Source organism: Oncorhynchus nerka, linkage group LG14, assembly GCF_034236695.1.
Source record: "Oncorhynchus nerka isolate Pitt River linkage group LG14, Oner_Uvic_2.0, whole genome shotgun sequence".
In the NCBI taxonomy this organism is placed as follows: Eukaryota; Metazoa; Chordata; class Actinopteri; order Salmoniformes; family Salmonidae; genus Oncorhynchus; species Oncorhynchus nerka.
The window spans coordinates 19485910-19509690 of NC_088409.1; the positions used below are offsets into that span (position 1 = coordinate 19485910).

The 23781-nt window shown below is 50.4% G+C and overlaps 1 protein-coding gene across 1 annotated transcript; it reads right to left on the reverse strand.

Annotated features, from left to right (window-relative positions):
- Nucleotides 1-17718: 17718 nt before the first annotated feature.
- Nucleotides 17719-23679, reverse strand: alg2 (ALG2 alpha-1,3/1,6-mannosyltransferase). Its single transcript, XM_029644389.2, has 5 exons — nucleotides 23493-23679; nucleotides 22922-23093; nucleotides 22688-22825; nucleotides 20138-20305; nucleotides 17719-19940 (listed from the first exon to the last, which is right to left on the reverse strand). The coding sequence occupies exons 2-5, from the start codon at nucleotides 23090-23092 to the stop codon at nucleotides 19194-19196; spliced, it is 1224 nt and encodes a 407-aa protein (XP_029500249.1). The 5' UTR covers nucleotide 23093; nucleotides 23493-23679; the 3' UTR covers nucleotides 17719-19193.
- Between the last annotated feature and the right edge of the window lie 102 nt (nucleotides 23680-23781).

Sequence of the window (23781 nt, forward strand, 5' to 3'; positions counted from 1 at the left end):
GCGTGTGTGTGTATGCATGTGTGTATGCTTGTGTTAGTGAGTGTGTGAGAGTGTGTCCTTGCTGCACTGATGACCTTTCACCCCTCTTCTCTCTGTCTGAGCTCTGTAATGACCCTGATCAATCGCTCCGCTCACTCCCGATCCTCCCAATTATCCTCTGTTTATCCAACTATTATTATCTCTCTCTCTCACTCTCTCTTCTCTCTCTCTCCCTCTCTCTCTCTTCTCTCTCTCTCTTCTCTCTCCTCTCTCTCCCTCTCTCTCTCTCTCTTCTGTCTCTTCTCTCTCTGTCTCTCTCTGTCTCTCCTCTCTCTGTTTCTCTTCCTTCCCCCTCTCAATCTCTCTCTCTCCCTTTCTCCCTCTCAATTACCACTCTACATGGGGGAGCAGTGCATGGTGGGTAATGAGGGACTCCTGACTTATCTTAGTAAAGTCAAAGGCCCGTTCATTACCACATAGACACCCTAGACACTCACACACACAGGGAGAGAGAGAGAGGATGGATGGAGGGAGAGAATCTGCTAAATGTCAGCGGTGTGTCTCCTGGGTCTGAGAGACGAGTGAGTGACAAGAGAACAACAGCCGCCAGCCCAATTCAGAAACACTGCCACTGTGTGTGTGTGTGTGTGTCTGCATCTATGTTTGTATGTCTGTGTGTGTCTGTATTTGCGACTATGTGTGTATGTCTGTGTGTGCACTGTGTGTCTGCATCTGTGTCAGTATACCTGTGTCTGTGTGTGTACAGGTCTATCTCCTCACACACACGGTAAGATGTGGATGTTGAGAGGGATCAGCAGTGATGTGGATGGCTTAGTCAGAGCTGTCAATCAATACTGGTCTCCAGAGAATACTGGCCTATTGAACACAGACAGACTACTCACATCTGGTCTCTCTCACCCTCTCTCTCTCTCTCTCTCCATCTCTCTCACCCTCTCTCTCTCTCTCTCTCCATCTCTCTCCATCTCTCTCACCCTCTCTCTCTCTCTCCATCTCTCTCACCCTCTCTCTCTCTCTCTCTCTCTCTCTCTCTCTCTCTCTCCATCTCTCTCCATCTCTCTCACCCTCTCTCTCTCTCTCATCTCTCTCCATCTCTCTCACCCTCTCTCTCTCTCTCCATCTCTCTCCATCTCTCTCACCCTCTCTCTCTCTCTCTCTCTCCATCTCTCTCCAACTATCTCACCCCCTCTCTCTCTCTCCATCTATCTCACCCCCCTCTCTCTCTCCATCTCTCTCCATCTATCTCACCCCCTCTCTCTCTCCATCTATCTCACCCCCCTCTCTCTCTCCATCTCTCTCACCCTCTCTCTCTCCATCTATCTCACCCCCTCTCTCTCTCTCCATCTCTCTCTCTCTCTCTCTCCATCTCTCTCTCCCTCTCTCTCTCTCCATCTCTCTCTCCCTCTCTCTCTCTCCATCTCTCTCACCCCTCTCTCTCTCTCTCCATCTCTCACCCCCTCTCTCTCTCTCCATCTCTCTCTCCCTCTCCATCTCTCTCACCCTCTCTCTCACCCTCTCTCTCTCTCCATCTATCTCACCCCCTCTCTCTCTCTCCATCTCTCTCTCCCTCTCTCTCTCTCCATCTCTCTCTCCCTCTCTCTCTCTCCATCTCTCTCACCCTCTCTCTCACCCTCTCTCTCTCTCCATCTATCTCACCCCCTCTCTCTCTCCATCTCTCTCACCCTCTCTCTCTCTCCATCTATCTCACCCTCTCTCTCTCCATCTATCTCACCCCCTCTCTCTCCATCTCTCTCTCCCTCTCTCTCTCTCCATCTATCGCACCCCCTCTCTCTCTCTTTCTCTCTCCATCTCTCTCACTCTCTCTCCATCTCTCTCCATCTATCTCACCCCCTCTCTCTCTCTCCTCTCTCTCTCACCCTCTCCATCTCTCTCCATCTCTCTCACCCTCTCTCTCTCCATCTCTCTCACCCTCTCTCTCTCCATCTCTCTCACACTCTCTCTCTCTCTCACTCTCTCTCTCACCCTCTCTCTCTCCATCTATCTCACCCCCTCTCTTTCTCTCCATCTCTCCATCTATCTCACCCCCCTCTCTCTCTCTCTTTCCATCTATCTCACCCCTCTCTCTCTCCATCTCTCCATCTATCTCATCCCCTCTCTCTCTCCATCTATCTCACCCCCCTCTCTCTCTCTCTCTCCATCTATCTCACCCCCTCTCTCTCTCTCTTTCTCTCTCTCTCGTCCTCTCCTACCCTCTTACCTTCTGGTCTTCCTTGCTTCACACACAAAGCGCTGTGATGTTCTGTGGTCAGTGCTCTAACTGTAGGGTCTTCAGCCGTGAGACGTCATTTAGCAGCCGTCAGGAATCACTCCACTCAAGAGAGGAGGGTAAGTACAGCTGGCTGGGCCATTACACAGGTGCACACACACACACACACACACACACACACACACACACACACACACACACACACACACACACACACACACACACACACACACACACACACACACACACACACACACACACACACACACACACATTCCTTTAGTTAGGGATCAATAGGCTGTTGCTGTTAGCAGCTGTAGTCTCTCTATCTCTCCAGCATTGATGTGATGTGGCCGCAATGTGGTCACTCTGCACCCACAGATCCACCTGACCTCAAATGATCTGTGCTTCCCTGGGGACCCATTACCAAGTACAGAGAACTGAACGCTGACGCACAACAAAACAAACGGTTAGATTTGATATCACAGAGTGAGGTGGAGCAGAATCTAAAACCATATGGTTGTATTGAATTAATGGTAGAGAAAAGGTACTGTTGTATTGAATTAATGGTAGAGATAAGGTACTGTTGTATTTAATTAATGGTAGAGATAAGGTACTGTTGTATTGAATTAATGGTAGAGATAAGGTACTGTTGTATTGAATTAATGGTAGAGATAAGGTACTGTTGTATTGAATTAATGGTAGAGATAAGGTACTGTTGTATTGAATTAATGGTAGAGATAAGGTACTGTTGTATTGAATTAATGGTAGAGATAAGGTACTGTTGTATTGAATTAATGGTAGAGATAAGGTACTGTTGTATTGAAGTAATGGTAGAGATAAGGTACTGTTGTATTGAAGTAATGGTAGAGATAAGGTACTGTTGTATTGAATTAATGGTAGAGATAAGGTACTGTTGTGTTGAATTAATAGTAGAGTTAAGGTACTGTTGTATTGAATTAATGGTAGAGTTAAGGTAGAACCATCTAGGATTGGTCTAGATAGAACTATCTAGGATTGGTCTTGAACCATCTAGGATTGGTCTAGACAGAACCATCTAGGATTGGTCTAGATAGAACCATCTAGGATTGGTCTAGATAGAACAATCTAGGATTGGTCTAGATAGAACCATCTAGGATTGGTCTAGATAGAACCACCTAGGATTGGTCTCGATAGAACCATCTAGGATTGGTCTAGACAGAACCATCTAGGATTGGTCTAGATAGAACCATCTAGGATTGGTCTAGACAGAACCATCTAGGATTGGTCTAGACAGAACCATCTAGGATTGGTCTAGATAGAACCATCTAGGATTGGTCTAGATAGAACCATCTAGGATTGGTCTAGACAGAACCATCTAGGATTGGTCTAGACAGAACCATCTAGGATTGGTCTAGACAGAACCATCTAGGATTAGTCTAGATAGAACCGTCTAGGATTGGTCTAGATAGAACCGTCTAGGGTTGGTCTAGACAGAACCGTCTAGGATTGGTCTAGATAGAACCGTCTAGGATTGGTCTAGATAGAACCGTCTAGGATTGGTCTAGATAGAACCGTCTAGGATAGGTCTAGATAGAACCGTCTAGGATTGGTCTAGACAGAACCATCTAGGATTGGTCTAGATAGAACCATCTAGGATTGGTCTAGATAGAACCATCTAGGATTGGTCTAGATAGAACCACCTAGGATTGGTCTCGATAGAACCATCTAGGATTGGTCTAGACAGAACCATCTAGGATTGGTCTAGATAGAACCATCTAGGATTGGTCTAGACAGAACCATCTAGGATTGGTCTAGACAGAACCATCTAGGATTGGTCTAGATAGAACCATCTAGGATTGGTCTAGATAGAACCATCTAGGATTGGTCTAGACAGAACCATCTAGGATTGGTCTAGACAGAACCATCTAGGATTGGTCTAGATAGAACCATCTAGGTTCGGTCTAGACAGAACCATCTAGGATTGGTCTAGACAGAACCGTCTAGGATTGGTCTAGACAGAACCATCTAGGATTGGTCTAGATAGAACCGTCTAGGATTGGTCTAGATAGAACCGTCTAGGGTTGGTCTAGACAGAACCGTCTAGGATTGGTCTAGATAGAACCGTCTAGGATTGGTCTAGATAGAACCGTCTAGGATTGGTCTAGATAGAACCGTCTAGGATAGGTCTAGATAGAACCGTCTAGGATTGGTCTAGACAGAACCATCTAGGATTGGTCTAGATAGAACCATCTAGGATTGGTCTAGATAGAACCATCTAGGATTGGTCTAGATAGAACCACCTAGGATTGGTCTCGATAGAACCATCTAGGATTGGTCTAGACAGAACCATCTAGGATTGGTCTAGATAGAACCATCTAGGATTGGTCTAGACATAACCATCTAGGATTGGTCTAGACAGAACCATCTAGGATTGGTCTAGACAGAACCATCTAGGATTGTTATAGATAGAACCATCTAGGATTGGTCTAGATAGAACCATCTAGGATTGGTCTAGACAGAACCATCTAGGATTGGTCTAGACAGAACCATCTAGGATTGGTCTTAGATAGAACCATCTAGGTTCGGTCTAGACAGAACCATCTAGGATTGGTCTAGGCAGAACCATCTAGGATTGGTCTAGACAGAACCATCTAGGATTGGTCTAGACAGAACCATCTAGGATTGGTCTAGATAGAACCATCTAGGATTGGTCTAGACAGAACCGTCTAGGATTGGTCTAGATAGAACCGTCTAGGATTGGTCTAGATAGAACCGTCTAGGATTGGTGTAGATAGAACCGTCTAGGATAGGTCTAGACAGAACCATCTAGGATTGGTCTAGACAGAACCATCTAGGATTGGTCTAGATAGAACCATCTAGGTTCGGTCTAGACAGAACCATCTAGGATTGGTCTAGGCAGAACCATCTAGGTTCGGTCTAGACAGAACCATCTAGGATTGGTCTAGGCAGAACCATCTAGGATTGGTCTAGACAGAACCATCTAGGATTGGTCTAGACAGAACCATCTAGGATTGGTCTAGATAGAACCGTCTAGGATTGGTCTAGATAGAACCGTCTAGGATTGGTGTAGATAGAACCGTCTAGGATAGGTCTAGATAGAACCATCTAGGATAGGTCTAGATAGAACCATCTAGGATTGGTCTAGACAGAACCATCTAGGATTGGTCTAGATAGAACCATCTAGGATTGGTCTAGATAGAACCACCTAGGATTGGTCTCGATAGAACCATCTAGGATTGGTCTAGACAGAACCATCTAGGATTGGTCTAGATAGAACCATCTAGGGTTGGTCTAGACAGAACCGTCTAGGATTGGTCTAGATAGAACCGTCTAGGATTGGTCTAGATAGAACCGTCTAGGGTTGGTCTAGATAGAACCGTCTAGGATAGGTCTAGATAGAACCATCTAGGGTTGGTCTAGACAGAACCGTCTAGGATTGGTCTAGATAGAACCGTCTAGGATTGGTCTAGATAGAACCGTCTAGGATAGGTCTAGATAGAACCATCTAGGATAGGTCTAGATAGAACCATCTAGGATAGGTCTAGATAGAACCATCTAGGATTGGTCTAGATAGAACCATCTAGGATTGGTCTTGCTGTTTGTGGATGTGGCTGAGAGGGTAGTGCTCCAGCTTTGATGACAGGTTGGCTGAGGGGATTGGCTTATCAGCAGAGGGACAGAGGACATCCATCACGTTTTAAATTTTTAATTGAACCTTTATTTAACTAGGCAAGTCAGTTAAGAACAAATTCTTATGTACAATGACGGCCTACTAACAGGGGGTTAACTGCCTGTTCAGGGGCAGAACGACAGATTTTTACCTTGTCAGCTCAGGGATTCGATCTAGCAACCTTTCGGTTACTGGCCCAACACTCTAATCACAAGGCTACCTGCCGTCCCTCAACCATTAATTCAATGTCCCAGAGCACTGACACACACACACACACACACACACACACACACACACACACACACACACACACACACACACACACACACACACACACACACACACACACACACACACACACACACACACAGGCTTCTGGCTTCTTAAGTAGGAAGGAGCTCTAAAGGCCTGGATCAGATCTAATCTCCTTCAGAGAAAGAGAGAGGACTAGGAATGGGAGAGAGAGAAAGAAGGAGAGGGGGAGGGAGAGAGAGGGAGAGATAGAGGGGGGAGAGAGAAAGAGAGAAAGAAGGAGAGGGGGAGAGAGAGGGGGAGAGAGAGGGGGGAGAGAGAAAGAGAGAAAGAAGGAGAGAGAGAGAGGCAGAGTTAGTGAGAGTGACTCAATCTGTGAATGATGGCCAAGCCACTTCACACACACACGCACGCACATACAACGCACCTTCACACACACACACACACACACACACACACACACACACACACACACACACACACACACACACACACACACACACACACACACACACACACACACACACACACACACACACACACACACACACACACACACACACACCCTGAAGCAGTGATTATGGTGTTGGGCAGCAGTGGGAGCTGGGAGCTGGTCTGTCATTAGTGTGGTTAATCACAGCTCTGCTCCGCGTGAAGCTCTCCACCCTCCAGAGACAGGCTGATGAGCTGTGAGCCGTGCCCAGTCTACGTTGCCCCAGCCTGGGCTATGGCGGCTCCCCCGGCCCCCTGCCTGCTCCAGCCACGGACACTAATCTATAACTCCACTCTGGAGCACGGGGCTAAGGCTCTGCCTGCAGGACAGAGAGACGCTATGCATTCTAATGACACACACACATCTGCAGACACACACACACCTGCAGACACACACACACATGCAGACACATAAAAACACACACTAACAGAGACACACTTACAGAAACACACAGGCTTCCAGATCAGTGTCTGGCTTCTAATATGAGTTATCTCCACTTGGCTAACCAGACCATCACACCAGCACTCTACATCTCAACCAAACAACAACCTTGTCCCACTGCAGTTAAACCGTTAACCACTGACCTGAAGCCTTATTGACCAGGCCCTGACCTCAGACCAGGGTTAATGACCAACCCCAGAGTGGAGTGTAGAGCTTAATGGCTGTGGGGCGCTGAAGGACCATGAAGGGTTGTGAGAGGAACCCTCTAGCTGTGACCCTCCCTCCCTCCCCCAGGACCGAGAGCAGACCTCCTCTGTACCGTCTTTCCCTGTGCCCGGGACACATTCATACACATTCACACCAGCGGAGGCTGCTGAGGGGAGGACGGCTCATAATAATGGCCCGAACTGAGAGAATGGAATGGAATGGCATCAATGGAATGGCATCAAACACATAGAAACAATATGTTTTATACCTTTCCATTAATTCTGCTCCAGTCATTACCACGAGCCCATGCTCCCCAATTAAGTTGCCACCAACCTCCTGTGATTGACACATTTGGGACGTGATGCGTCCCCAGAAATGAGAGGAGTGTGACTCCCAGTGTTGGTGAAGCTACTCTGAAAGTAGAGTTTACCTAGATACCAATTACTTCACACTGCAAGAAGTGAAGCTACATTAGAGCTATAGTTTCCTGAACTAAAGTTACTTTGAAAAAGTAGTTCACTACATCCAAACTACTTTGTGACAAATGATCATATGTACATCTGGAATGTCATCAACTAGAAATTGCAAGAACATTACACTTTGGAGTCATATGTTAACAGAATGTGTAATTTAACCTATTAAACACAAAAACACTGGTTCATGTGAGAATTAGGCAGTTATGATACCGAAAAATAAAGGAAATGATTTCCTACTTCACCCATATTTTCGTTTCTTTTTGCAAAGTTGCAGTAGTTAGCTATACCACTACATGACAAAAAGTAATTAACTGAAACACAACCAAGATTTTATTTTATTTCAACTACCACCAAGCTACTGCAAAATGTAGTTAAATTACTAGTTGAACTACATATAGTTCACTATTCCCCAACACTGACTCCCTTAGTGAGCGATTGGCTGGTCCTCCTCTATTCCACAGTCCCCTGTGAGCTCATTAGCCCTAATCAGCAACCCCCGCCCCTCACCCTACACACACATTACACTCTCCATCAACAGTTTATGTGCGTGTGTATGAGTGTTAAAGGACGATGAAGGTCAGAGAGACCCATGGGTACCTCCAGTCTCCCCCCACAGCCCTCTGCAGTAGACGGAGACAGAAGGGGGAGGGAAAAGAGCTGAAAAGGAGGAGACAGGTGGGTGGAGAAATAATGTGCTAAATTAGTATACGCCTAATGACTCTGTGTATCTAAGAGTGACCTGGGACCAGAGAGACCAGATATAAATCAGAGAGAGACCAGAGATAGACCAGAAAGAGACCAGAGGGAGACCAGAGAGAGACTAGAGAAAGACCAGAGAGAGACCAGAAAGAGAGACCAGAGAGAGACAAGAGAGAGACCAGAGAGAGACCAGAGGGAGACCAGAGAGAGACCAGAGGGAGACTAGAGGGAGACCAGAGAGAGACCAGAAAGAGAGACCAGAGGGAGACCAGAGAGAGACCAGAGGGAGACCAGAGGGAGACCAGAGAGAGACCAGAGAGAGAGACCGGAGAGAGACCAGAGAGAGACCAGCGAGAGAGACCAGAGAGAGACCAGAGAGAGAGACCAGAGAGAGACAAGAGAGAGACCAGAGGGAGACCAGAGGGAGACCAGAGAGAGACCAGAGAGAGAGACTGGAGGGAGACCAGAGAGAGACCAGCGAGAGAGACCAGAGAGAGAGACAAGAGAGAGACCAGAGGGAGACCAGAGAGAGACCAGAGGGAGACCAGAGGGAGACCAGAGAGAGACCAGAGAGACCAGAGATAGACCAGAGAGAGACCAGAGAAAGACCAGAGAGAGACCAGAAAGAGAGACCAGAGAGAGACAAGAGAGAGACCAGAGGGAGACCAGAGAGAGACCAGAGGGAGACCAGAGGGAGACCAGAGAGAGACCAGAGAGAGAGACCAGAGAGAGACCGGAGGGAGACCAGAGAGAGACCAGCGAGAGAGACCAGAGAGAGACCAGAGAGAGAGACCAGGAGAGAGACCAGAGGGAGACCAGAGAGAGAGGCCAGAGGGAGACCAGAGAGAGACCAGAGGGAGACCAGAGAGAGACCAGAGAGAGACCAGAGAGAAAGACCAGAGAGAGACCAGAGAGAGAGACCAGAGGGAGACCAGAGAGAGACTAGAGAGAGACCAGAGAGAGACCGGAAAGAGAGACCAGAGATAGATCAGAAAGACCAGAGAGAGACCGCAGAGAGACCGGAAAGAGACAAGACAGACCAGTCAGTGAGAATCTTTGTAAGAAGTCGTCAGGTTAGTCTTACTGGACTAGAACGGCCTGAGACATAATAACCTGTGGCCCACAACATCATTATCTCTCTCTCCCTCTCTCTATTTTCTGTCCTTTCTAGTATCTGTCTGTCCCTCCCTCCTGGTCCTTTCCCCTCACTCCATTCTTCCCTCTCTCCGCATCTCTCTGCCATGTAGCAGTGATCATAGCTGAATGAACCTGTAGAGTCTTAATCAGAGCCTTGGCAGAAACATCCCTTACGGCGCCCCAATCATCTCCTATACCCACACACAAACACACTCCGCGCACGCACAGCAAACACACATGCACACACTAAACAAACACGCATCCTTAATGTGACACCAATCATCTCCTCTTCATCTCAGTGAGCGCCCCACCCCAAAATAACACACGACACACCATCCTCTCCACTCAATCAGCTTCAACAGTGTGTGTTTGTGTTGAGGGGGGATTCATTTCTCTATTTATCTCAGTGACCTGAATTAAAGTGTAACCTCCCTCCCCCTCCCCCTCTCCCGTCAGGGTAGTGTGTGTATTGATAATGGCCATTAGCATATTTATGATCATTGCCAGCCTCGTATTGTTTGCGTGGAACATTAATCATCATCTGATGCCTGGCAACTGACAGCTCAATCTAACAGGCCATCACTGGGCACACACACACACACACACACACACACACACACACACACACACACACACACACACACACACACACACACACACACACACACACACACACACACACACACACACATACTCTCTCATGTTGAGGAGGAGGGCATTGTCTAATGGCTAACACACACACACACAGACTTCAACACACAGACTTCAACACATTGACAAACCAGACTAAAAAACGGGCATTGTCTTTCTGCAGTTAACACACACACACATAAACACACACACAGAAACTTTAACACAGACTTCAACACATTGACAAACCAGACTAACAGACTGGCATTGTCTTTCTGCAGCTAACACACACATATCCACACACACACACGCGCGCAAACATATACACAAGAAGACATGCATTGTCTTTGTGCTACACACAAACACAGTGATTGACGTTCACCCCGGTGTGTGTAATCATGTGAGGTTGTTCTCTCCAGCTGAGACGAGGGCTCGCTGGCATCACGGTTGGCGTGCTGATGGTCCCTCTGTACCAGGCTGGGCCCACTGCACCCCCAATCAGCCTCAACCCCCCCCCCCCCCTGATGCCCGCATGCACCACATCCCTCCCTATCCCAACCCAGTACCCATGCCCAAGGCAAGTCTCCACAAATAACTAAGCATCGGGTGTGAGCTTAGCACAGAGAGGTTAGTAGGTGTGTATGCAGACACATGAGGTAGAGGAAGACTGAGGTTAGCTTCCTCCACCGCTTCTCCTCCCTCCCTCCACCCTCCCTCTCCTGTCCTCTTCATCCCTACCCCCATCCATCCCTTCTCCTCCTCCTCCTCCTCATCCCTACCCCCATACATCCCTTCTCCTCCTCCTCCTAATCCCTACCCCCATCCATCCCTTCTCCTCCTCCTCATCCCTACCCCCATCCATCCCTTCTCCTTCTCCTCCTCATCCCTACCCCAATCCATCCCTTCTCCTCCTCCTCCTCATCCCTACCCCAATCCATCCCTTCTCCTCCTCCTCCTCATCCCTACCCCCATCCATCCCTTCCCCTTCTCCTCCTCATCCCTACCACCCTCCATCCCTACCCCTCCATCCCTACCCCCTCCTCCTCCTCCTCATCCCTACCCCAATCCATCCCTTCTCCTCCTCCTCCTCATCCCTACCCCCATCCATCCCTTCTCCTCCTCCTCATCCCTACCCCCATCCATCCCTTCTCCTCCTCCTCCTCATCCCTATCCCCACCCATCCCTTCTCCTTCTCCTCCTCATCCCTACCCCGCTCCATCCCTACCCCCTCCATCCCTACCCCCTCTCCTCATCCCTACCCCCTCCATCCCTACCCTCCTCCTCCTCATCCCTACCCCCTCCATCCCTACCCTTCTCCCGCCACCCTCCCCCTCTTGTCCTCTTCATCCCTACCCCCATCCATCCCTTCTCCTCCTCCCTCATCCTCATCCCTACCCCCATCCATCCCTTCTCCTCCTCATCCCTATCCCCATCCATCCCTTCTGCTTCTCCTCCTCATCCCTACCCCGCTCCATCTACTAACCCCCTCCATCCCTACCCCCTCCTCCTCCTCATCCCTACCCCCTCCATCCCTACCCTCCTCCCTCCATCCCTACCCTCCTACCCTCCATCCCTACCCTCCATCCATACCCTCCATCCCTACCCTCCCCTCCTCCCTCCATCCCTGCCCTCCTCCCTCCATCCCTACCCTCCTACCCTCCATCCCTACCCTCCATCCATACCCTCCATCCCTACCCTCCTCCCTCCATCCCTGCCCTCCTCCCTCCATCCCTACCCTCCTACCCTCCATCCCTACCCTCCTCCCTCCCTACCCTCCTCCATCTCTCCATCCCTAACCCCATCCATCCCTTCCCTTCTCCTCCCTACCCCCTCCATCCCTACCCCCTCCATCCCTACCCTCCTCCTCATCCCTACCCCTCCATCCTTATCCTCCTCCTCCTCATCCCTACCCCCTCCATCCCTACCCTCCCCCTCATCCCTACCCTCCCCCTCATCCCTACCCCTCCATCCCTACCCTCCTCCTACTCATCCCTACCCCCTCCATCCCTACCCTCCTCCTCCTCATCCCTACCCCTCCATCCCTACCCTCCTACCCTCCATCCCTACCCTCCTCCCTCCATCACTGCCCTCCTCCCTCCATCCCTACCCTCCTACCCTCCATCCCTACCCTCCTCCCTCCCTACCCTCCTCCATCTCTCCATCCCTAACCCCATCCATCCCTTCCCCTTCTCCTCCCTACCCCTCCATCCCTACCCCTCCATCCCTACCCTCCTCCTCATCCCTACCCCCTCCATCCTTACCCTCCTCCTCCTCATCCCTACCCCCTCCATCCCTACCCTCCCCCTCATCCCTACCCCTCCATCCCTACCCTCCTCCTACTCATCCCTACCCCTCCATCCCTACCCTCCTCCTCCTCATCCCTACCCCCTCCATCCCTACCCTCCTCCTCCTCATCCCTACCCCCTCCATCCCTACCCTCCTCCCTCACTCTATTCCTACCCTCCATCCCTACCCTCCTCCCTCCATCCCTACCCTCTATTCCTACCCTCCTCTCTCCATCTCTACCCTCCCTCCCTACCCTGCTCCCTCCATCCCTACCTTCAATCCATACTCTACTCCCTCCATCCCTACCCTTCTACCCTTCATCATCCCTACCCCAATCCATCCCTTCTCCTCCTCCTCATCCCTACCCCAATCCATCCCTTCTCCTCCTCCTCCTCATCCCTACCCCAATCCATCCCTTCTCCTCCTCCTCCTCATCCCTACCCCCATCCATCCCTTCTCCTCCTCCTCCTCATCCCTACCCCCATCCATCCCTTCCTCTTCTCCTCCTCATCCCTACCACTCCTCCTCCTCATCATCCCTACCCCCCTCCATCCCTACCCCCTCCATCCCTACCCCCTCCTCCTCCTCCTCATCCCTACCCCAATCCATCCCTTCTCCTCCTCCTCCTCCTCCTCCTCATCCCTACCCCCATCCATCCCTTCTCCTCCTCCTCATCCCTACCCCCATCCATCCCTTCTCCTCCTCCTCCTCATCCCTATCCCCACCCATCCCTTCTCCTTCTCCTCCTCATCCCTACCCCGCTCCATCCCTACCCCCTCCATCCCTACCCCCTCCTCCTCATCCCTACCCCCTCCATCCCTACCCTCCTCCTCCTCATCCCTACCCCTCCATCCCTACCCTTCTCCCGCCACCCTCCCCCTCTTGTCCTCTTCATCCCTACCCCCATCCATCCCTTCTCCTCCTCCTCATCCTCATCCCCCCCCATCCATCCCTTCTCCTCCTCATCCCTATCCCCATCCATCCCTTCTGCTTCTCCTCCTCATCCCTACCCCGCTCCATCTACTAACCCCCTCCATCCCTACCCCCCCTCCTCCTCCTCATCCCTACCCCCTCCATCCCTACCCTCCTCCCTCCATCCCTACCCTCCTACCCTCCATCCCTACCCTCCATCCCTACCCTCCTCCCTCCATCCCTGCCCTCCTCCCTCCATCCCTACCCTCCTACCCTCCATCCCTACCCTCCTCCCTCCCTACCCTCCTCCATCTCTCCATCCCTAACCCCATCCATCCCTTCCCCTTCTCCTCCCTACCCCCTCCATCCCTACCCCCTCCATCCCTACCCTCCTCCTCATCCCTACCCCCTCCATATCCTATCCTCCCTCCTCCTCATCCCTACCCTCCCCTCCATCCCTACCCTCCCCCTCATCCCTACCCCCTCCATCCCTACCCTCCTCCTACTCATCCCTACCCCCTCCATCCCTACCCTCCTCCTCCTCATCCCTACCCCCTCCATCCCTACCCTCCTACCCTCCATCCCTACCCTCCTCCCTCCATCCCTGCCCTCCTCCCTCCATCCCTACCCTCCTACCCTCCATCCCTACCCTCCTCCCTCCCTACCCTCCTCCATCCCTCCATCCCTAACCCCATCCATCCCTTCCCCTTCTCCTCCCTACCCCCTCCATCCCTACCCCCTCCATCCCTACCCTCCTCCTCATCCCTACCCCTCCATCCTTACCCTCCTCCTCCTCATCCCTACCCCCTCCATCCCTACCCTCCCCCTCATCCCTACCCCCTCCATCCCTACCCTCCTCCTACTCATCCCTACCCCTCCATCCCTACCCTCCTCCTCCTCATCCCCCCTCCATCCCTACCCTCCTCCCTCACTCTATCCCTACCCCCTCCAACCCTACCCTCCTCCCTCCCTCCATCCTTACCCTCTATTCCTACCCTCCATCCCTACCCTCCTCCCTCCATCCCTACCCTCTATTCCTACCCTCCTCTCTCCATCTCTACCCTCCATCCCTACCCTGCTCCCTCCATCCCTACCTTCAATCCATACTCTACTCCCTCCATCCCTACCCTTCTACCCTCCATCCCTACCTTCAATCCATACTCTACTTCCTCCATCCCTACCCTTCTACCCTCCATCCCTACCCTCCTCCCTCCACCCCTACCCTCCTCCCTCCATCCCTACCCTCCTCCCTCCACCCCTACCCACCTCCCTCCATCCCTACCTTCTATCCCTCCATCCCTACCCTCCTCCTTCCACCCCTAACCTCCTCCCTCCATCCCTACCCTCCTCCTTCCATCCCTACCCTCCTCCCTCCATCCCTACCTTCCATCCCTACCCTCCATCCCCTGTTCTGCCTGCCACTCTGGGAGACAGCCTGTGACCTCTCTCCCCTGTTCTGCCTGCCACTCTGGGAGACAGCCTGTGACCTCTCTCCCCTGTTCTGCCTGCCACTCTGGGAGACAGCCTGTGACCTCTCTCCTCTGTTCTGCCTGCCACTCTGGGAGACAGATTGTGACCTCTCTCCTCTGTTCTGCCTGCCACTCTGGGAGACAGCCTGTGACCTCTCTCCCCTGTTCTGCCTGCCACTCTGGGAGACAGCCTGTGACCTCTCTCCCCTGTTCTGCCTGCCACTCTGGGAGACAGATTGTGACCTCTCTCCTCTGTTCTGCCTGCCACTCTGGGAGACAGCCTGTGACCTCTCTCCCCTGTTCTGCCTGACACTCTGGGAGACAGCCTGTGACCTCTCTCCTCTGTTCTGCCTGACACTCTGGGAGACAGCCTGTGACCTCTCTCCCCTGTTCTGCCTGCCACTCTGGGAGACAGCCTGTGACCTCTCTCCCCTGTTCTGCCTGCCACTCTGGGAGACAGATTGTGACCTCTCTCCTCTGTTCTGCCTGCCACTCTGGGAGACAGCCTGTGACCTCTCTCCCCTGTTCTGCCTGACACTCTGGGAGACAGCCTGTGACCTCTCTCCTCTGTTCTGCCTGACACTCTGGGAGACAGCCTGTGACCTCTCTCCCCTGTTCTGCCTGCCACTCTGGGAGACAGCCTGTGACCTCTCTCCCCTGTTCTGCCTGCCACTCTGGGAGACAGCCTGTGACCTCTCTCCCCTGTTCTGCCTGCCACTCTGGGAGACAGCCTGTGACCTCTCTCCTCTGTTCTGCCTGACACTCTGGGAGACAGCCTGTGACCTCTCTCCCCTGTTCTGCCTGCCACTCTGGGAGACAGCCTGTGACCTCTCTCCTCTGTTCTGCCTGACACTCAAGGAGACAGCCTGTGAGTGGAGACCACCAGTGTGACACCCAGAACATATCAAGATTCAAGACTAGATAAATATGACCAGTTCTATTCACAGTAAAGATAACTCCTATTCTACAATACAGCATTAGATCTGTGTCTCTCTGTCTACGCCATCTTTCCAGCAGCAGCCCCTACAGCCTACTGTAGACTGGGTAGTTAGTCCTATAATGTCTCTCCTTGCAGATCCATAAACATAGAGTTTTATTGAGGCTATCTATAACACGCCACTATCAGACATTGTTGATAGCTTTATTAAAACCTCCGAGAGATGGTTATTTTATGTCACTGGACTAAATCACTTTTACACAAAGTTTGTGTGTGTGTGCATGCAGGTGCACATGTGTGTTTATGCGTGTATCACTCCGAAGGCTCTGCAGAGTTAACAGTTACGAGGTACAGTATATGCTAATATATTTGAATACTTTATAGAAGCAGTAAAATCTGAAATACATCATTTGCTAACGTGTTCCATGTAAAACAGCGCTGAAAGACGTCCCATGAATATCAATGCAGATTTGCTTTGTTTAAACAATCTATCAATGACACTCTACAGGCCTACAGCGTTCTCTCTTCTCTGCATTAACCCTTTACACTGACGATGACATTACTCATCCCAACAAGGGACGTCTGGAGGACAGAGTTACCAGAACTACCAACATCCTAGACCAGTGGCTCCTAACGTCTTTCCTAGTACCCCTGGTTGGGAACCACTGTCCTAGACAATAGACAAATTCAGTTGACTTTTGATAAGTGCACAATCCCTCTCTGAGTTGGAGCAATCCTCATGACTTCTCATCCCTCTGGGTTGGAGGTGATGGCGAGATGTATATGTGTGTGTGTGTGTGTTCTCTCGGGGCTCTAGCCCAGCGGTCTGTGACCAGGTGAAGGCTTGTAGTGATTAACTTGTTTGTTATTCCCTCATCTCCATTTAGCCCATGATTAACAATCAGAGAGCATGATTAACATCCAATCAGAGAGCTGGTTTAAAAAAACAGAGTTCATCTTTAATGTTGTAATAATAAGGGTACACGCTCCCAAACTGCCAACAAAACAGATAAACACACACACACACCGATACATCTCACCTCCCCCTCCCCCCAGCACACATTCACATCGATAAAAACCCAGCACACATACACACACACACCTATACATCTCTCCACCAACTTCCCAATCTCTCCTGGTGTCTGTGTGTGTGGAATTAGAGCCTATTTAAAACCAACCCCGCGGTCTCATTAATGAATTAAGCCTGAGTGCCGGTGGCTCCCGGTCGGTGGTTATCACTGCAGCTCAGGACACATGGTGTCTCAATAACAGAATTACACTACCCCACCACAGGGCTCAGAGGAGGAGGTGGGAAGGGATGAGGGGGGACTGACTTGACGGCTTTGAGGGACAGACAGTCATACAGACAGAGAATCAGACAGATGGGGAGACAGAAGAACAGTCCTCCTGTGTGTCCAGAAGCCTGATAGTCTCCTGTTTAAATCACTGTGTTTATGAGCTGCTGAGAGCCCAGGTGGTGATTGGGGGGGGGTCTGTTCACCACACTCAGTCTCCCACCTCCTCAGCCCACCCTCTCCCACACTCCTCTCCCCGTGGCTCCAGTGTGTGTGTGTTCTCTCCCTGGTGGTTCCAGAGGGCCGCTTTATCTTCCCCTCCTAGCAGGGTCTCTAAATCACCGTGGTAACAGCCCTCCTCATCTCCTGCTAATTCCTCTGCTCACTGAAACATTGACTGAACACACACATTCACAAACACGGCCCTATACTTTTCCACTCCTCTTCTCTCTCGGTGGCATTGCATTTGCAGCGGGTAGATGACAGGTGGATTTGGAGTGTGTGTGCGTGTGTTGGACACCTGCCTGATACACAACAGTCTGGTACAAAAGAGAAAAAGAAAGAACTTGACAACAAAACAAGCAGAGTTGGTAAACCAGATATGTGTCCTCTGACTGTTTTATTAAGACTTGAGGAATGTCAATAAGAGCTCTTCTAGAGATTAGTAACACAGACTGACCAGCAGACAACATGACCTTCTATACTACACACACACACACATAATGACCAACACACAGCATCATCTCCTAATAACCCAGAGACCGACAGCAACAGCAATGTACAGGCCAAACATTCCCTCATTGTGAAAAGTAACCAAGGTCTGAAAGGGCAGAGGAAGTGGCAAACATCCTGCTTATCGATCTGTGGCTGCCAACTGGCTAATGGCGCTCGGTGGCATGCGCAAACACACAGCAGCACGTCTATCACACTACAGATCCATCCTAGTGGTTTTGTAGCTCTTGTTCATTAAGCCCTTGGTCACCCCCTCACACACACACTTCTGGAACCAAGGGCCGATGCTGGTATTGTTACGAGAGGCCCCGGGGCAGTATGGGTAAAGTCCTTACTCTTTTGTTAATTGGAGCTGAGATTCCATCCCTCCATTCCCTCAGCAACCCCTCCTGGAGGAACAATGACTAATTGTCTAGAGTCCTCCTCAGTCAGCGTCCCTCTACATAACCCCCCCTCCCCAGTCTGTCCTCCAGTCCTCAGCAACCCCTCCTGGGGGAACAATGACTAATTGTCTAGAGTCCTCCTCAGTCAGCGTCCCTCTACATTACCCCCCCCCCCCTCCCCAGTCTGTCCTCCAGTCCTCAGCAACCCCTCCTGAGGGAACAATGACTAATTGTCTAGAGTCCTCCTCAGTCAGCGTACCTCTACATTAACCCCCCCTCCCCAGTCTGTCCTCCAGTCCTCAGTAACCCCTCCTGGAGGAACAATGACTAATTGTCTAGAGTCCTCCTCAGTCAGCGTCCCTCTACATTAACCCCTCCCCAGTCTGTCCTCCAGTCCTCAGTAACCCCTCCTGGAGGAACAATGACTAATTGTCTAGAGTCCTCCTCAGTCAGCATCCCTCTACATTACCCCCCTCCCCAGTCTGTCCTCCAGTCCTCAGCAACCCCTCCTGAGGAACAATGACTAATTGTCTAGAGTCCTCCTCAGTCAGCGTCCCTCTACATTACCCCCCCCTCCTCCTCCCCAGTCTGTCCTCCAGTCCTCAGCAACCCCTCCTGGAGGAACAATGACTAATTGTCTAGAGTCCTCCTCAGTCAGCGTCCCTCTACATTACCCCCCTCCCCTCCCTCCCCAGTCTGTCCTCCAGTCCTCAGTAACCGTATTTTATCCCTACATATTTAGCCCATCCACCTCTACCTGGCTATAGTTGCAGTAGGATGAAAATGCACCAATGAGATGCTGATCTCAGGTCAGTTCTCCATTCTTTGGTTAGGATTTAGGCAGGGATTGAGAGAAGGTAAACTGATCTAGATGTGTCTAAGGGTGACTTCTACCGAAAGCTGCTCCGCTAACGCACCCCAGCCCAGTTACTGCTCCAGCAGAGGTGTCACTGGGTCAGTCTAAGGATGTACCCGTGCAGTTGGTCTGAGAAGGCCTCCAGGGAGAACTTCTCCTGAACCCGCCTCCTGCCGGCCTGGCCCATGTCCTTGCGGAGCTGGGGGTCTCTGAACAGCTTCTCCATGGCCAGGGAGAAGGCCTCAGCCGTGGGCTCACACAGGAAGCCCGTCTCCCCGTCACCTACACTCTCCAGAGGCCCTCCAGACCTCACAGCAATGACGGGACAGCAGCAGTACATGGCCTCCACTGGCACTATCCCAAAGTGCTCTCTGCTGGGCGTGTAGAGAACGCATGCACTGCCCCGCAACAGCGCCACCTTCTGGCTGTCTGAGGGAGAGCGCAGGAAGGTGACAGAGTCCTCCAATCCCAGCCGTGCTGCTAGCTCCTTCAGCTCAGCGTAGTGCTGGACATTCTCAGCAACACGGCCGTCGTACCCCCCTGCCACCACCAGGTGGATTCCTGCCTGGTCCCCTGTGGCGAGGCGGGTCTTCAGGGAAGAGAGGCCCTCCAGGGCCAGACCCAGGCTCTTCTTCCTCTCATAGCGGTTCAGAGACAGGAAGAGGCAGGACACACCTTCAGGGATTAAGCCCCCCAGACCCTGCTCTAGCTGCTCCTCAGGGGGCCTGTCAAAGCTGTGTGTGTTGAGGGAGGGATAGAGGACGTCAGTCTGGACCCCATCCAGGGAACGGAAGGTCTCCCTAAAGACCACTGCGGTGAAACAACTATTCACCAGCACCTGGGACAAGAAACAAGAAGGATCAGTCAGTGATATCTCATCAACAAGGTCAGAGGAGAGAGCTCAATTGCGAAAATCAAAACTAGTTTCCATTGAAAATAAATGAATGAAACTGTTGGTATTTTCTACTCTTAAAATCTAATCCTTGTTTCTCTGGTTCTATACTCTAATCCTTATTTCTCTGGTTCTATACTCACCATATCAGCCATGCCAGTGGTGAGTTCCTCCAGTCTGTCTATGGGGGCACGGTAGAGCTTTTTCAGAGCTGAGCCTCTCTGGGTCAGGAGCTGGTCTGGGAAATGACAGTAGAACAGAACCTTTTTCCTCTGACGAGACAACCTCAGGACTGGGATACACACCGACACCTGTAATAGGAGAGAGAGTAGGGTTGTATCTACTACAATCACAACTACAGAAAAAGTGAAAGCAAAAAAGACGAGTGTGAAGGTGAGAGTCAAAATGAAAAGGTAACCTAGACCTTAGTGCTGCTTTGATTCCATCGATCACCACATTCTTTCTTTTGGAGAGATTGGAAACCCAAATTGGTCTACACGGACAACTTCTGGCCTGGTTTAGATCTTATCTGTCGGAAAGATATCAGTTTGTCTCTGTGAATGGTTTGTCCTCTGACAAATCAACTGTAAAGTTCGGTGTTCCTCAAGGTTCCGTTTTAGGACCACTATTGTTTTCACTATATATTTTACCTCTTGGGGATGTCATTCAAAAACATGTTAACTTTCACTGTTATGCGGATGACACACAGCTGTACATTTCAATGAAACATGGTGAAGCCCCAAAATTGCCCTCGCTAGAAGCCTGTGTTTCAGACATAAGGAAGTGGATGGCTGCAAACTTTCTACTTTTAAACTCGGACAAAACAGAGATGCTTGTTCTAGGTCCCAAGAAACAAAGAGATCTTCTGTTGAATTTGACAATTAATATTGATGGTTGTACAGTCATCTCAAATAAAACTGTGAAGGACCTCGGTGTTACTCTGGACCCTGATCTCTTTTGATGAACATATCAAGACTGTTTCAAGGACAGCTTTTTTCCATCTACGTAACATTGCAAAAATCTGAAACTTTCTGCCAAAAATGATGCAGAAAAATTAATCCATGCTTTTGTTACTTCTAGGTTAAACTACTGCAATGCTCTACTTTCTGGCTATCCGGATAAAGCACTAAATAAACTTCAGTTAGTGCTAAATACGGCTGCTAGAATCCTGACTAGAACCAAAAAAATGATCATATTACTCCAGTGCTAGCCTCCCTACACTGGCTTCCTGTTAAGGCATGGGCTGATTTCAAGGTTTTACTGCTAACCTACAAAGCATTACATGGGCTTGCTCATACCCATCTTTCCGATTTGGTCCTGCCATACATACCTACACGTACACTACGGTCACAAGACGCAGGCCTCCTAATTGTCCCTAGAATTTCTAAGCAAACAGCTGGAGGCAGGGCTTTCTCCTATAGAGCTCCATTTTTATGGAATGGTCTGCCTACCCATGTGAGAGACGCAGACTCGGTCTCAACCTTTAAGTCTTTACTGAAGACTCATCTCTTCAGTGGGTCATATGATTGAGTGTAGTCTGGCCCAGGAGTGTGAAGGTGAACGGAAAGGCTCTGGAGCAACGAACCGCCCTTGCGGTCTCTGCCTGGCCGGTTCCCCTTTCTCCACTGGGATTCTCTGCCTCTAACCCTTTTACAGAGGCTGAGTCACTGGCTTACTGGTGCTCTTTCATGCCGTCCCTGGGAGGGGTGCGTCACTGACGTGATCTTCCTGTCTGGGTTGGCGCCCCCCCTTGGGTTGTGCCGTGGCGGAGATCTGTGTGGGCTATAATCGGCCTTGTCTCAGGATGGTAAGTTGGTGGTTGAAGATATCCTCTAGTGGTGTGGGGGCTGTGCTTTGGCAAATTGGGTGGGATTATATCCTTCCTGTTTGGCCCTGTCCGGGGGTATCATCGGATGGGGCCACAGTGTCTCCTGACACCTCCTGTCTCAGCCTCCAGTATTTATGCTGCAGTAGTTTATGTGTCGGGGGGGTAGGGTCAGTTTGTTATATCTGGAGTACTTCTCCTGTCTTATACGGTGTCCTGTGTGAATTTAAGTATGCTCTCTCTAATTCTCTCTTTCTTTCTCTCTCTCGGAGGACCTAAGCCCTAGGACCATGCCTCAGGACTACCTGGCATGATGACTCCTTGCTGTCCCAAGTCCACCTGGCCGTGCTGTTGCTCCAGTTTCAACTGTTCTGCCTGTTGCTATGGAACCCTGACCTGTTCACTGGACATGCTACCTGTCCCAGACCTGCTGTTTTCAACTCTCTAGAGACAGCAGGAGCGTTAGAGATACTATTAATGATCGGCTATGAAAAGCCAACTGACATTTACTCCTGAGGTGCTGACTTGCTGCACCCTCAACAACTACTGTGATTATTATTATTTGACCATCCTGGTCATCTTGGCCATGTTCTGTTATAATCTCCACCCGACACAGCCAGAAGAGGACTGGCCACCCCTCATAGTCTGGTTCCTCTCTAGGTTTCTTCCTAGGTTTTGGCCTTCCTAGGGAGTTTTTCCTAGCCACCGTGCTTTTACACCTGCATTGCTTGTTGTTTGGGGTTTTAGGCTGGGTTTCTGTACAGCACTTTGAGATATCAGCTGATGTAAGAAGGGCTATATAAATACATTTGATTTGATTTATGCTGAAGTGAAGAGAAAAAAAATATGTTGATGGTGTGTCACAAACCTGATCACAGAAGACCACGTCGTACTCTACTCCGCTGAGGAAGACCAGGTAGAGAGCTACGTAGATCATCCTGAGGTAGGCACACAGGGCATGCAGGTACCCAAACACACTGGTGGGCAACCAGTCACCCACACACACCTGGAGATGACCAACAGGGTCAGATAGGAAAACAGTGCGAGTGTGTTTGTGTGTGTTATAACACTGTTATTAGATTACACTGTTATCGACACCCACCACGTTCAGGTCTGGGTCCAGTGTCTCTGAGAAGCAGTGTGTGGGATCATGGTGGGCCGTCCAGATCTGAACACTGCAGCCGCGAGAGCGTAGAGCTACAGCTGCATCCACCACCAGCCTCTCTGCACCACCTATACCCAGGTCTGGGTGGAGAAACACCACCCGCACCATCCTGGAGGAGACATACAACATGTTTAAAGAAGCCTGATGACACTGACAGGTTGACAGGTGCGTCATCAACATGGGGCTTGTTCAGAAGGGTCAGACAGTATTAATACATTCAATACAACGTTACAGAATGGAGGACATTATTGACATGGCAGAGAGGTGGATTGTTTAGTCTACAATGCCACAACCCATATAACGTTCTCCCGGTTGAATTGGCTAAGCTCCATAACATCAGCTAACCGTGATGTTGTTGAAAAAGTCAATAGATATCTCTAGCCGAAAGCTACACTAAACACAGTGAACATAGAGCTTATATCAACCTGAGAGTAGCTAGTATCACAGAGACCAGCTAGTATGCATTCGTTACTAATTCAGTGTGGACGTTGTCTGTCATAAACTTTACCTTTCGCTCCTTGATAATGCAGTCTGTCCAACTTGTGTCCAGGAAACAGTGGTCAACTTACGAACACTAATATGCCACTGAGCCTACTAATCGACATGATGGCTCAAATGTTCATTTAATTTACAACGGCAAAATCCCCCTGTGTTGAACCAAAATAGCGTCAGATGCCACCCTCTGGAGCACGTCGCTTCCTATGAGACACGTCACCTCTCTCGGCACGCACACTTTTCATTTGCCTTTCGTTCAAACTCCAAAATTAGATTAAACAAATTAGAAATTAAAGTACACT